This window comes from Chelon labrosus (genome assembly GCF_963514085.1).
Source record: "Chelon labrosus genome assembly, chromosome: 12".
Taxonomy (NCBI): Eukaryota; Metazoa; Chordata; class Actinopteri; order Mugiliformes; family Mugilidae; genus Chelon; species Chelon labrosus.
In genome coordinates this window covers 14006562-14022746 of record NC_140345.1, presented here as the reverse complement: position 1 = coordinate 14022746, position 16185 = coordinate 14006562, and the positions used below count along the sequence as shown (strand labels likewise).

At 40.9% G+C, this 16185-nt stretch overlaps 1 protein-coding gene across 1 annotated transcript; it reads left to right on the top strand.

Moving 5' to 3' along the window:
• Positions 1-7462: 7462 nt before the first annotated feature.
• Positions 7463-9073, top strand: LOC311497589 (uncharacterized protein; the record flags this gene model as incomplete). Its single annotated transcript, XM_084557900.1, has 2 exons — positions 7463-7714; positions 8412-9073. 2 exons carry the CDS (start codon positions 7463-7465, stop codon positions 8583-8585), a joined length of 426 nt encoding a protein of 141 aa, XP_084414026.1. The 3' UTR covers positions 8586-9073.
• Positions 9074-16185: the final 7112 nt, after the last annotated feature.

Genomic DNA, 16185 nt, shown 5'->3' with positions numbered 1-16185 from the left:
TCAAAATCAATCTCAGACACCTGTGATAATTAGTTCGTCAGGTGAGCCCAATTAAAGGAAAACTACTGAAGAAGGATGTTCCACATTATTAAGCATGCCACAGATTTCAGGCAAAAATGGGCAAGAAAAAGGATCTCTCTGCTGCTGAAAAGCGTGACATTGTACGCTACCTTGGACAAGGTATGAAAACATTGGATATTTCAAGAAAACTTAAGCGTGATCATCGTACAGTGAAGAAGTTTGTCGCTGATTCAGAGCACAGGCGGGTTCGTGCAGACAAAGGCACAATAAGGAAGATTTCTGCAAGACAAATTCATAGGATAAAAAGGGCAGCTGTTAAAATGCCATTGCAAAGTAGCAAACATGTATTTGAAGCCGCTGGTGCCTCTGGAGTCCCGCGAACGTCAAGGTGTAGGATCCTCAAAAACTTTGCAAGTGTGCGTAAACCAACTATTCTGCCACCCCTAAACAATGGTCACAAGCAGAAACGTATGCAGTGGGCTAAAGAATATATGAAGACTAATTTTCAAACAGTTCTGTTCACGGATGAGTGCCGTGCAACCCTAGATGGCCCGGATGGATGGAGTAGTGGATGGTTGGTGAATGGCCACCATGTCCCAACGAGGCTGAGACGTCAGCAAGGAGGTGGCGGAGTCATGTTTTGGGCCGGAATCATGGGGAGAGAGCTGGTAGGCCCCTTTAGGGTCCCTGATGGTGTGAAAATGACCTCGGAAAAGTACGTAGAGTTTCTGACAGACCACTTTCTTCCATGGTACAAAAAGAAGAACCGTGCCTTTCGTAGTAAGATCATTTTTATGCATGACAATGCACCATCTCATGCTGCAAAGAACACCTCTGCATCATTGGCTGCTATGGGCATAAAAGGGGAGAAACTCATGGTGTGGCCCCCATCTTCCCCTGACCTCAACCCTATTGAGAACCTTTGGGGCATCATTAAGCAAAAGATCTATGAGGGTGGGAGGCAGTTCTCATCCAAGCAGCAGCTCTGGGAGGCTATTCTGACATCCTGCAAGGATATTAAAGCAGAAACTCTCCAAGAACTCACAAGTTCAATGGATGCAAGAATTGTTAAGGTGATCTCAATGAAGGGGTCCTACGTTAACATGTAACTTGACCTGTTTTTTTTTGTTTTTTTTTGATTAAAATAACTTTTGATTTCTATTCATAGGACCTCCTAATGTAGCAAATTCAACAAATGACCATTTTTAGTTCTTTAAAACTTATAACATGTCTTTCAACTCAGTTGTGCATAATAATTTGGAACAGTGCATTTTTAGTTTTTTATTTTTGAAAAAAATACTGTTATCTTTGGGAGGTTTGTTCAATAAAATTTGAATTATACTCTAAGGGTTGATGATTTAAAAATTATGCTGACTGTCATTTGTATCAACTATTTAGGAAAATCTGAGAAAAATGTAATTTGCATAATAATTTGGAACACGCTGTATTGCTGAATATGCTTAACTTTTCCATTAATAGAGGTTCCTTCTCTGCCAGTTCAAATATTGCAATAATATCTCTATCACTCAAGAAGGATAAGCCATCTTACGACTGTTCCTCTTACAGGCCTCTAAGTCTTCTGAATTGTGAAGTCAAGCTTTATGCTAAGGTCTTAGCTACCCGGTTAGAGTGCTACATGCCCCATCTGGTTCACCATGACCAAACTGGGTTTATCAAATCGAGATTAGCCTCGGACAATGTCCGTCGTTTGCTTCACATTATAGATTCAACCTCCGATTCAGAAGATCAAAATGCCATTCTTTCATTAGATGCCGAGAAGGCTTTTGATAGACTGGAATGGTGCTACTTGTGGTCTGTCCTCCAAACTATGGGTTTCAGTGATGGCTTTATCTCCATGATAAAGTTACTGTATACTAACCCCTCTGCAGTCGTTATAACGGGCAGCAACTGCTTAGCTAGGTTTCCAGTTACAAGATCGTCCCGTCAGGGTTGCCCCCTATCTCCACTATTATTTTCTTTGTCTTTGGAACCTGTTGCCCAGGCTATACGGCAGTCAGAGGCTCTAGAACCAATCATTATTCACGATACACCGCATTGCATCTCTTTGTATGCAGATGACATTTTCATTTTTACAAAAAATCCTTCTAAATCCCTCCTGCATCTTTTTAAAATCTTCGAGAATTTCAGCAGTATTTCAGGCTACAAAATAAACTGGACAAAATCGGCTTTAATGTTGCTGGGGAGATTGGATGACCAGATACCTCTTTTCAATATTCCAGTTGTTAGTAGTTTTACATACTTAGGAGTGTCCATCTGTCCCTCACTCAACTTATTAGTTGCTGATAATTATAATAAAGTTCTAAAAAATGTGGATGGTGACATGAATAGATGGGGTTTGCTTCCCACTTCCTTTCAGTCCAGACTTTCAGTCATCAAGATGAACATACTGCCTCGCATTAATTTTGTGAGCAGTATGATCCCCCTAGCTCCACCGGGTGGTTACTGGAAGAAGCTACATTCAATTATTAGCTCTTATTTATGGAACAGAAAAAAACCCAGAATCAAGGCATCTACTCTACAAAGACATAGATTATCAGGAGGTGTTAATTTGCCCAATTTTGAGTGGTATTTCTGGAGCTTTGTTCTGCGTCCAATTGCTATATGGTCGAATCCAGAGATCTTGGTGTCATGGCGTCCCATCGAAGAACGTTTAACACATCCATATTGTCTGTCTAGTCTGGTATATTCTAATATACCCCATAGTGTAGTCAAACGTGATTTTGGGCCAATAATCTCTTATCTTCTCACGGTATGGCACAAAGTCCACCGATTTGCCAAAATCCCAAACACATTCCTCGCTCAATCTCCAATTTTCAATAATCACTCTCTCTTAATTGAGAATAAACCAATTCGATTTCCTCAGTGGAGCAACAGAGGGGTCTGTGTCCTTAAGGACATCATAGGGGAACAGGGTCTTCGTGCATTCCATGATCTAGAGAAATCTTATAGTTTACCGGGCACTTTTTATTTTTATTTACAGTTACGTACAGCAATGCGCGCTCAGGGCGTTCCTTGGGGTATCAAGTTGGGGAATCATCCCCTTCATGCAATCTTTGCCACTAAGGGTAAAATCAATGGTATTGTCTCAGACCTATATAATTTTATAATTAAAGCTTCATATAAGCCCTTATCACTTACCAGACTCTGGAAGACAGATACTAACACCTCTCAGGAACCAGACTGGTCCGTAGTTTGGTCAAATATATCCCTATCATCTAGAAACCCTGACCATCAAATGATACATTACAGATTGATCCATAGGTCTTACCTGACCCCGCGAAGATTACAGCAAATGAAAATCAGAGATAACCCATACTGTGATTTCTGTCCAGACAATACCATTGCTACTTTTTATCATATGGTATGGCAGTGTCCAGAGGTCAATAGATTTTGGCATAGTGTTTCATCCATCATGTCTAGTATTATCAAGGTGCCCATCCTTCTCTCACCATGTTTACTTCTACTTAATGACACATCGTCCTTACAGCTAACTATAAACATTAGACATCTTCTTCTGGCGGGTCTGACAGCCGCCAAAAAAATTATAGCCTGTCGCTGGAAACCATATCAGTGAAGAAATGGCTTTCTTCTTACCAGGATATCGCTCAGCTAGAGCTCTCTACAGCACGTTTACATCATGCTAAAACTTCTAATATTGATTGCTGGTCAGAGCTATTAGAGAAAATAAATGAAATTATGTAGATAAGGTCATAAGGTCAGACGGATGGATGGGTGGCAAGGGGAAAGGGTTGAGAGTGGGTGTGTGTGCGTGTGTGTGTGTTTTTTTTTTTTGTTAACCGCTCAATATCTTGAGCGAATCATGTTAGGGGTTGGAGGGTGGGCTTGGGCTGTGTGGGTGGGAGAAGGGAAACAGGCATCAGAATAAGCAACACTTCACTGTGCATCTGTAACATTTTCAATGATGCTGTAACCAATGATTGCAAGAAAATAAATAAATAATTGATCAAAAAAAAAAAAAACAACAACAACATGAAAGCATGGATCCATCCTGCCTTGTATCAACGGTTCAGGCTGGTGGTGGTGGTGTAAGGGTGTGGGGGATATTTTCTTGGCACACTTTGGGCCCATTAGTACCAATTGAGCATCGTGTCAACGCCACAGCCTACCTGAGTATTGTTGCTGACCATGTCCATCCCTTTATGACCACAGTGTACCCATCTTCTGATGGCTACTTCCAGCAGGATAACGCGCCATGTCATAAAGCGCGAATCATCTCAGACTGGTTTCTTGAACATGACAATGAGTTCACTGTACTCAAATGGCCTCCACAGTCACCAGATCTCAATCCAATAGAGCACCTTTGGGATGTGGTGGAACGGGAGAGTTGCATCATGGATGTGCAGCCGACAAATCTGCAGCAACTGCGTGATGCTATCATGTCAATATGGACCAAACTCTCTGAGGAATGTTTCCAGTACCTTGTTGAATCTATGCCACGAAGGATTAAAGCAGTTCTGAAGGCAAAAGGGGGTCCAACCCGGTACTAGCAAGGTGTACCTAATAAAGTGGCTGGTGAGTGTATAGCCCTATGGGAAACTAAATTATGTAATGATTGCAACATCATCTAAAATCATCGTTTATCCAAAATGATTGAAATTAATGATCACAAATGTTTAAATAACAGTGGGTGTAATTCTATGTGATTAACAATGTGTAGTGGGCAGTGGAATAACTATTGGTTTCCATTTGCGGTGACTGCTGACTGAGATAAGGGATGAGATTAAATAGATCCTGGAACTTAGCCTGGTCTGGAGCAGGCTAGCTCCACAGAATAAATCTCCACGGTAACTTATACCATAACATATCCTACTGCTCCCTATCCCGCTTTTGTGCAACCGGATCACAGATAAATTGAGCCAGGATAACCAACATATCCCGGCTTCATCCCTTATCCTAGTTTTGTGCAATACCCCCCAGTTCTGACAGGAAAACCTCCAAAACAAACACCAATAAAAACACCTGGGGGGTATTCCAGAAAGCAGGTTTACCGCTAACTCTGGGTATGTAAACCCAGAGTTAGTGGTAAACCTGGGATTTCGGTTCCAGAACGCTCAAATATGATCAGGCTATGTAAGTAACTATAGTAACATAGGCTCTGAACTTAACCTGGTAGGGGTAGGTTTTGTTCAGGTTATGTTCGGGTATTTAAGTGCACATTCAGCCAGACCGCTGTTTCCACACTTGTCACACAATGACGTTTCCTTTTGAGGAAGATCCAATTGACATTGAAGCACAAATCATTCGGGCTATTCACCGTGAGAGGGTATAAGACCACGACTTAATATCCTTTCTTTTCCTGATGAGTTTTTGCCAGAGCGCTACTGTTTTTCTGCGGAATCTTTAATTTATTTAAACAACATTCTCCATCCCCACATTTCGAACGTTACGCATCGTGGATTCGCTCATCGTAATTGTTGCGCGTGCGATAGCCTATTGCACAACATTGCAACGTTGCGCAATGAATTAGTTCCTGCTATTGAGGAGCAGATAGGAACACATTCAGCAACTTGACATCAGAGATGGTCAAAGAATGCGTGATGAAATCTGTCACAATCACTTCAACCAAAAAAAATTAAATAAATGCACGTAAGACTGTTTCACACATTTATTTGCCCATTGCGTGTTTCATGGCCTGAAAAGAGAAAACACTTCATTATAGAGCAAATGTTCTGATCCAGTGTTCTCATGCACTGACAGAAAACATGAAGCAACTATGCTCTAGTCTCTGCACAGCCCATTTCTTTACCTCGATCTTTAATTTGATTCCTCCGTGACTGCTGATAATGTCTCTTCATCCTCCTATTATTTATGTGAACGGTAATATTGGCTATAAATTGGTCATTTTCGAACATGCAAGGCTACACAAATTAGACATAAGTGATTTAGGCGTGGGCCTATTAGGGTAAATACATTGCACTTGTTCATTTTGCTCCTCCTGGGAGGTTGAAGGCTCCGATGACGTGCCCCCAGGAATCCCCTCCATCATCGGACGCCCTCGATTGATACTGATCGCCAACTCCTCCACAGGGGTGGGGTGGGGTGGGGGGGGGGGGGGGGGGGGGGGCACCGCTGGCCCAGAACCGGTCTTCCTCTCCTCTGCTTTCTTCCTATTGGCTTTGAAATGAACGTAACTTGTTGCAATATGGCAATTCAAGAATATAATACTGGATAAGTGATGTCTAAGATGATGCACCCAGATATATCTTACCAACTTGGACAATGTTTTTATATTTTGTTTTGACCTGCGGCCACGTTCTCTTGAGGGCGGTCGGGTTACATCTAATTAAAAATAATACAATATATGACAAGGTATTCTATAGTATAAGAAAGTCTCATACAAAGCAGTTAATATGTAGCCTAATATCTACTGAATTATTGTGCTTCTGACACATTAGTGTGCTATATCCTACTAAACTTACGCATTTACGCGGTCGGCAATTCTCTGCCAAGCAAGATCTCGTTCCTTGGCAGACGCGCAAGTACTGCTTTTTTCGTGATTATCGCTCTTTCCTCCTCGTACGCCTCGAGCAGAATTTGCTGCTCCGCTTCAGAAAAATAGGCTGCTCTGTGCTTTGCCATTTTTACTCATGGTTTCGACTCTCAATAGATGATGCCTTTATAACTTCGCCGTGATCGCGCACAACTCTGGGTTAAACAATCCGGGGTTGATTGAACTGATTGCTAACCGGTGTTTTGGAACCGACAGCTCGGGTTTAGTCGCCTCAGGTTCAGACAACCCAGAGGTTAAGTTTTATCTCAGTGTTTGTTAAACCTGCTTTCTGGAATACCCCCCAGGGGTCATCACAATAAATAAACAAAGATCTGACCTGACAGGTGAGGGAGTGAGTGCAGCTCAATCACACCTGAGGGGTATTGCACAAAACCAAGATAAGGGATTAAGCCGGGATGTCTAATGTCTAATTTAGCCTCAAGTCGGTTGCATGAAAGCAGCTCAGACTTAACCCGGCCAAGTTACTATGGTGATTTATTCTCTGAAGCTAGCCTGCTCCAGACCAGGCTAACAGCCAGGCTAAGATTAATCCTGGTGATCCACCTGTATTTCCAACGTCAATCCTGTGAGGAATTAATGTGTTTTACAGCATGTCTATGGTCTTTCTAAGTATGTTGCATCATTTTAATTATCCTGTATTAAAATATTACATATATATAGTCATTTCTCATTTCATTTAAATCTGTTGGCTGTTTGTAATTGCAATAGTCTTTTTATATTGATTTAAGTGGTAGTATTATTACTCAGGCCAAGTGTTATATTGCTATGACTGCTTGTCAAATTGCCATCAGAGGTTTCATAAATATGTGTTTTATTGCAGTAATTGAGATTACAAAACACAGCTGATGAAGTTGCAAAGTTTTCAGTGAAATCTGTGACAAGGGCAATATGGCATTTAGGCGTGAAAGAGTCTTCTGGGACAGGTCAGACCCGTTGGCCTTTGGAGATGGCTATCTCATTGAAAGATATAGATTCTCAGGTGATGGACTAAGATATTTATGTAGGCTGCTGGGTCCAAAAATACAGCACCAGACAGCGCAAAGCCATGCTCTCACTGTACCACAGATGGTCTGTGTTACACTGAGATGGTTTGCAAGTGGGAGCTTCCTTTATCCTGTTGGGGATGCAGAGAACCTCAATTAAGGAACCATTTGCTGCACAATAAGACGTGTTTGTCTGGCGCTGAAACATATTCATCACCTTCCCTGGCCACAGAAGACCCCTCTACATCAAGGAGGAGTTTTACAAGATTGCAGGTAACCTCAATTTCAATGTGCAACCATTAGTTTCTAATTTGATCAGTCACAGTTGGATACTCACTATTCTTTGTTACAGCTTTCCCTAACGTCATTGGTGCAGTGGATTGCACACATGTAAGGATCAAACGCCCTTCAGGAGAACATGAGGGAGATTACATTAACAGGAAATCCTTCCACAGCATCAATGTTCAGGTAAGAGTGATTTGTGGTTATGGCCTACAGAAATTAATTCTGTGCATTTAATGACCTTAATACGTTACAACTTAACATTTCAGATGATCTGTGATGCTGACTGCCTTGTGAGCAATTTAGAGGCAAAGTGGCCTGGCTCAGTGCACGACTCCAGAGTCTTTCAGGCTAGTCCAATTTACGAGTGGCTTTCACAAGGTAAGCCACACATTTTTTTTTATTTGTACTGTAAGCACTTTGGACATTTTGTGTGTAACTCTGCTGTGTTTTCTAAATGATATCTTGTATTGTCAGGTGAATTCTCTGGTGTGCTGCTGGCAGACTAAGGATACGCCTGCGAGTCATTCCTCTTGAGTCCCCTTGCGGACCCCCAAACCCCACCACAGTAGGCCTACAACCATGCACACACTAAAACAAGGGCTCGAATCGAGATGACATTCGGCCTTCTGAAATCTCGGTTTCAGTGCCTGCACTACCTGAGGGTTTCCCCGGACACGGCCTGTGACGTTATGGCTGCATGTGTAGTACTGCATAACATTGCAGGCCCCCCGAGTGGCTGTTAATGTTGACTGGGAAAATGCTCCCATCTTCCCAGACAACACTAATGGCAGACTCGTGAGGGAGCAATATATTGCAAGTTTTTTCACTTAATTTTTGGATTTAGCCTCTCTTTAGTTAATAAAAGATCTTAAATGTCACTTTTTGTTGTGTGCATTTTGCTTAGCATTGGTGGCTCTTTTAAATTCTACTTTACATTCATGAAAGAGGGAGGACACCACAATGTTTTCTAGTTTTAAAAAAAAACAAAAACAAATTATTGATTGATTTATTGATTTGATTGTGTTCCATGTGCAGTAGTGCTACAATATGTACCTTGTATGAAGCGGACAGCTTCTGTGGCAGGGACAGAGTCGGTTACTGTCCCTCCCAGATCCCCTCCATCACTGGCCTCCCTTTATTTAAAGTCACTTACCAGCCTGCAAAATGTTCTTATATTTAATTTTAACTTGCTGCCAGGCCCTTTTATGGCCAGACAAGTTTGTTCTTTATTAAAGATAAAATAGATAAAACGTAACATGAGAAAAATAGATTAAACACACACATTGTGGATACTTGTTTGCACTTAATCATACTCTACATTTCCTGAGGAACTTGAAAAGTAACTCCTTTAGTCCTTTTCAATTGTAGCCTAATTATGACGGTTCCAATGGAGCACTGTTTATTAATTGTACAGTTTTGGTCTACTTACGCATTAAGCCGGTCCGCTATTGTCTGCCAGGCTTTCTCGCGTTGTTTAATTATGGCAATAGTATTGCCTTTTTTCATATTGAATCTTTCACCTCTTCGTAAAACTGCATCAGGAGCTGTTGTTCCGCGGCTGTGAAATATGACGCGCGACTTTTATCTATGTTCTCATCAGTGATTCTGTGAGCGATCGCGAGGTCTGTTTAAGTATCCCGTGAATGCGCATTTATCCCAGCTATCTTCATCTGGTTTAACATAGCCGAGCCTTTTAATCCTGGCTCGGCAAACGTGCAACCAATTAAGTCAGGATGCGCCGAGAAGGCTAAGTCAAGCCGCGCTTGCTCAATTATCCTGGATTTCTTTATTCTAGTTTTGTGCAATACCCCTCAGGAGAGACTGGAACCTACACTGACACAATAAAACAATGCACTTCACACACACTTTTTATTTATTTATTTTTTAATGAATGTGTTTCACTTTTATTTTTCATATGATCTTGCTCCCAAAAGCAGCAGAGGGCAGTACTTCCTGTTCTGGGTGTTTCTACCTCTATGCATGCATTTTATATGTTATGTACTGTAGATATCCTATAGTATGTTGACATATATTCATATACAGTATATTAAATGTGAGATTATTTTATTAATCTCAAAAATGCTGTCTGTAAAAAAACACGCAGTTTAAAACAACCAGCATTGTGTTGTTTCTTAACAAGTCAGCAGTTTAGTCAATGAACTGACTCCATGTACCTTGGTCCTGACTGATTAACCTCAGTATAAGTTCTACTGTTGAAGGAGAGTTTCACCACCTTTAAATCAAGTCAAGTCAAGTCACTTTATTTATATAGCAGATTTAAAAATAACAGAAGTTGATCCATGGTGCTTTCCAGCCAGGACAGAGATAAAACATCTGCCTCCATACAAGTAAAACCCCAAAGTACAAAGGAACAGTAATGCACAGTAGCAAAACAATAACAATGAAACATCAAACCGAAGCCAAAATAATACAATAAAAAACAGTAAAAGGGTGGGTAAAATACAATAGTAGAGCAATAAAAATCAGTCAAGGTTCAGACCGAACTAAAAGCCAACAAAAAGATGTAGCACTTTAAATGAGATATAAAACAGTCGATAGTGGAGCAGGACTTGATGTGGGAAGGAAGACTATGCCAGAGTTCTGGAGCTGCAACTGAAAAAGCCTGGTCACCTTTCAATTTAAGGCGAGAGTTAGGGACTGAGAGGAGTTGTTGTGAGGATGACCTTAGTGGACAACAGAATCTGAACTTAAAGGACAGTTTCTCTTGATTTCAATCAGCCACATTAAGGACACGTTGAAATCAAGTGGAACAGTTTGTGCTCCATGTCAGAAAGTTGTCTAAGGCTGGCCTAAGTAATATTGACAGACAGAGCTGCACCTTTTGCATCAATGGTTGGAGTGAAAAGAGAGAGAAAGCATCCATCTGCACATGTCTGAATGAGATATATTACACTTTTATTTTGAACACTTTGATTGTTTAAAGATTAACTTTAATTTACTCATAAATAAAACTCACATGGATTTTTTATGTGTGACGTATCTGAATCATTGTGACAGAACAATAAATGATACATGATGCCAACCAACAGAAATCCATTGTGTGGTATAACGTGTGCCTCACCTCACCTCACCTCGGATTGCGCAATCTCTCACAAACTGGGGAAGGCTCGCGTCCTTGGCTCATGTCTATGGCTAACTCTCTGTACGCCATCAATATAATGGTTGTGCACATTTTTATCATGTGTCCCTATCTTCCATAGCTTAGTTAATGCATTTCATGTACACTCAAAAAAGTGAACTCTGTGAGTTGTTGAATTAAATAAATGATCCTATTTTACATTTAATTAACATTTCTGTGTTTGGTTTTAAAACCAAGTCCACTTTAACAAGTGTAACTTGAAATGAAAACTTGTCAAAGCAAAAAAGCCAGCTAAGTAAATTCAACATAACACTGTTGAGTGAATTGCACAATCGCACCGAGAACGTTCTAGATGGGTTTCTACGCATGCTCAGAAGCTGATTCCACAAACTCCACTGTTGCTGTGTGAACATTGACGGGTGGATGTGTTCGGTCAAGAGCCCGATTTCATCAAATTGGCATCTATCTCTGTCTAAGTATATTTTTTGATATTGGAACATTTGTGAATGGTTAGAGAGAGGTATTGCCGGTGCTACTACTTGTCTTGCGAAAATCTAGCATATATGAACACATGTTAGCTCACGCTAGCTGTTTGTTTGTTTTGTTTGCGTTTGTGGGCCCTGCGATAGACTGGTGACCTGTCCAGGGTGTACCCACCTCTCGCCCGATGACAGCTGGGATAGGCTCCAGCAGACCCCCGCGACCCTTAACAGGACTTAGCGGGTACAGAAGAAGAAGATGAATGAATATTTTGTTTGTTAATAAATAATATTTTTCACAGAACTAAGGTGTTGTAATTTGAATTTACTTAACTACATTGTGTGGAAATTGTTGACGTAAATCATGTCAAGTCACTTTATTTATATAGCACATTTAAAAATAACAGAAGTTGACCCATGGTGCTTTCCAGCCAGGACAGAGAAAAAACGTCTGCCTCCATACAAGTAAAACCCAAAAATAGAAAGGGACAATAATGCACAGTATAAAACAATAACAATGAAACACCAAACCGAAGCCAAAATAATACAATAAAAGCTCAGTAAAAGGGTGGGTAAAATACAATAGTAGAGCAATAAAAATCAGTCAAGGTTCAGACCGAACCAAAAGATGTAGCACTTTAAATGAGATATAAAACAGTCGATAGTGGAGCAGGACTTGATGTGGGAAGGAAGACTATGCCAGAGTTCTGGAGCGGCAACTGAAAAAGCCTGGTCACCTTTCAATTTAAGGCGAGAGTTAGGGACTGAGAGGAGTTGTTGTGAGGATGACCTTAGTGACCTGGGGGCACAATATGGAATTAGACTTAGACTTAGATAAACTTTATTCATCCACAAGGGAAATTGCTTGGTCACAGTAGCTTAGTTGTACATAAAAAACACTCTTAAGAACCTCAGACAAAAGAAGATTGAATAAAATAGAAATAAGTAAAATAAAATCAAGTAAAATAAAATAAAAATAGTATAAGCAAAAATGTACAAATTAGCACATTAGCATACCTACAAGAAATAGAGATGGATGAATATATATCATAAGGTGTATGTATTAGCATGTCAGAGATGTATTGTGGAGCTGAACTATTTAGGTCTTTAAAAACAAATAGTAAGATTGTAAAATTGACTCTCACAGGAAACCTATGGCGTTGTGGGCCAAAACATTTTTTGTTTCATCCGTCAGTACCCTCACTGAAAAAAGTGATTTTGGAGAGAGGTAAATATAATATATGTAAATCGTATAAAATTTACTTGATAATTGTAGTCAGCCAAGGAATTATAAAGTAATGGGTAAATTATATACTTCCTATTTATTAACAGTAACAACTGTGTATAGAAAAATAGGGTAAAATATACCCAGAAGCTCTGAGTCCTGTGCTCCAAATTGCACACGCTTCAGACGGCGTGTTTGAGCGGGACACAGGAACTCTTCACCGCCATCTTCCTCTCGCTGCCGGCAGCCATCGAACTTCGGAAAGGAAGGTGAGCTATTTGCATAAGCCTATTGGTGTGTGTAATAGCGCGAATGTAAATTATATTTTATGAAATGATGAGATATTCCACTTCACTTGTATTCGGCGTGCGTCTGTGTTACGTGCCATTACTTGAACCGAACGTTTGAACCTGTCGCTGGCGGCAGCATGGCTGTTTTACCGTCTGGACCTCGTTTATATACAGTCTAAGAGTCTATATGGCCTGGACACATCGCTGGAGAAACACCACTGAGTCACTAACTCACTCAGTAGACTACCCTCTCTTCGTCCTCCACACAAACGGGCTCCGCGACGTGCTGCATCACTCTACCGCTTTCACACACCAACATGTCGCCAACATCTGAAATGCCTCATTCTTTTCACCTATTAGCTCCGTTAGCACAGCTAGTCGGTCTCTGCAGGTCCGTTTATAAACAAAATGATCACCCCTACTAATTACCTCCATGCTTGTGTACTGCTCACGTGTGAAACAATTGCTTTGTTGTGCACAAGGTTGAGCTCCTAACCAATTTAACAAACTACAGTTCAACATCAATCTGTGAAATGTTTAAAAGTATTTTAGTTTTTAAGGAATTCAGTCTTAGTGTATGTAAATCTTTGAGTTCCACTAACAGTCTTTTGACTAAATTGTATCTCCCTACAGTCACAGAGCATTGAGAAAAAAGGGATGTTGTCTGCTGCCTCATTGAATACCTGGGTGAAAGACAAGAGGATCTTTTCCATGACTGCCAGGTAGGCTATGCCATTGATAACAGGTGACTGATTAACTCAAAAAGATCCTCATGTCTTCCTCTGCTCTGCTCAGAACTCCTCTCATTTTCTCTGCTCTCCTCTGGTATCCCTTCTCCTTTCGTCTTCTGTCCACTCCCCTTTGCTCTTCTTTACTCTGCAAGATAAACTGAAATGTATTGGAACAACATCTTAAATAATATACGTAAATTAAAAATGTGTATGCTTTTTGTTTCTTTCTTTTTAACATGTAGGAATGTGAGGACCACACGGACAAAACAACGAAAGTGATTGTCATGCACAGTGTCATGGCCGAGCAGGATCCATCAGATGTGTGTACTGTGATTGAGGGAAACGCAGTGATGGAAGGATGTGGAAGCCAAACGAAAGCCTGCATTCTGCTGATGGGACTGATATATGCTCTCAGTCTCGAATATCCAAAGCAGCTGAAGAACACGTTTGAAGCTTTTCAAAAACTTTTTTTGGAACTTGACAGGGCGAAACTACTGAAGAAGGTCCACAGCCTCAAAAATAAGCTCATGCAATAGGCACACATTTCCCCTCTTCCCCTCAAGAGGATCTTTTGTCCGAACAGAGCTAGATGGAGTTGTGAAGGAGTGTAATTTTCACTTTTCTTCTCTTCCCTCCGTCCCCCCCAAACATACATGCAGGTCCTTGACACCAGCCTGTGAGTCAACAGTCTTTCATCTGTATTGTCATGTGTCAACCAAACGTATTTAATTATTTCTGATTCAATTTTCCACTCTTACATGTCTCAGATATCAGTGGTGCACTGTCCGTTAGTTATTTAGTTAATGAGTTAGTTGGTTATTTAGCGAGTAAGTTGTTTATTTGTATTTATTTATTTAGTTAATTAGTTCAGTCAAAGGAAGGATTTGTGGTTATGGTGGCTTGTTGATTAGATCTGTGGCTTCAGACGTGATCAGTAAAGAGCAGCCGTCAGGATCAGAGCTCTGATCGGTGATCACCTCCATCAGCTGATCAAATATCAATAACCTGCCTCTGCTGAATACATCTGTCTCCTGAACCTGTGATTCTCCATTGCACCAATTACATCTGTTCAGTGATGTTAATGTCAATAATGACTTACTTAAAGGATTAAAGGATTGTGGCCAAAACTGGCCAAAACTGGTACTGCAATCATTTTCAAAATAGCCTAAAGTAGAACGTTGTATCCCCTCAGCCTCCCCCCTGACTCAGGTTGCCAGCTAAGCTGCAGGATCCAGCAGGAACGTAGGCTGCTACAAGGAGCTTCCAATGGCAAGTGACGAGTCCTACACAGTAAGTATTTTTTTTCTGTTAATAAAGTTTATGCTTCATGAGAGATGTTTTGCGAAGTAATTATGTATGGCAAAAATTTACTAATGGCGATTAGCCAAATATTTCGTAAAGATGTACTGTAATACCACATTTCAGTCGGAACATAGATTGTTTCCATACCCTGCTAGTGGTGCGATGGCGCTTTTTATGAACGCATTTAGCACGGGCGACCATGGAAAATCCACTGTCTATATGTAGGCTATGGAAGCACGGGGCTTTTAGCCTATACCAACAAACATGGTAGAATATAGCATCCAAAAGTCGAGGGTCAATTCCATGCCATTCCGGACTTTGTCACGACGTATTTTGGATTCATAACGAGGTCTTTTAGGTTTCGTAACGTTATACATGTTTTATCCGACAAGTTCGTAGCTGCAGCTGTGGTAACTAGAGCAGAGCTGGCAACCCGGAAGATGAAACTCTACTGACTTCGTGATTGGTAGATAGGTGGAGGGTGGCGCCTCAGGCCAAAACACAACATGACAACATCAACATCAGTTGAGGGCTGCAACTTTCACTTTTAAATGACAATATCCTGGCTGGACCACAGTTGTCAGTGATATAAGTATTTGAAATGAACATGATTTCTTCATGTCTAGTGACATATCAGGGCCATTTTATGATGAATTGAAATACATTTCTTACATACTGTCCCTTAAGTTTGTGTTACTTTAGCTTATGTTATTAAACTGAGAAATTCAATATTTCATTGATTAAAAACATGTATGATCACCATCTGAACGGCTTTTTTTTTGGGGGGGGGGGGGTTTAAATCTTACCTTCTTTGAATAAGTAATGGTAATTAACTGATATGAATTAACTTTGAATAGTAATTATCAGGTATTAGCTACTGGGTAACTAGCAATCAAGAGTTAATTTTACCCAGTGTTACGGCCTGTGGGCCAATTTCTTTAAATTGTGTGTGGGTGTGTTGCTGCGGTGCTGTTCTCTCTCCTTCTCTAGGTGGATGCATGCCACTCCCCCACCTTTGTTATTTTCGGGGTAACCCTGGGTGGGGAGACCATTCCCTGTCGGGGGTAGGCCTCTCAGAGCTCCTGCTGCTGAGGTTTTGGCCTTTAAAGCCGCCCCGAGCCCGGCACGCCCCAGAAGACTAGTTGGTAGGGCTAGCTAGCTTCTAGTAGGTAGGGTCCGGGGAAGCATGGTGCACAGGTGAGTGGACTTTGTTATA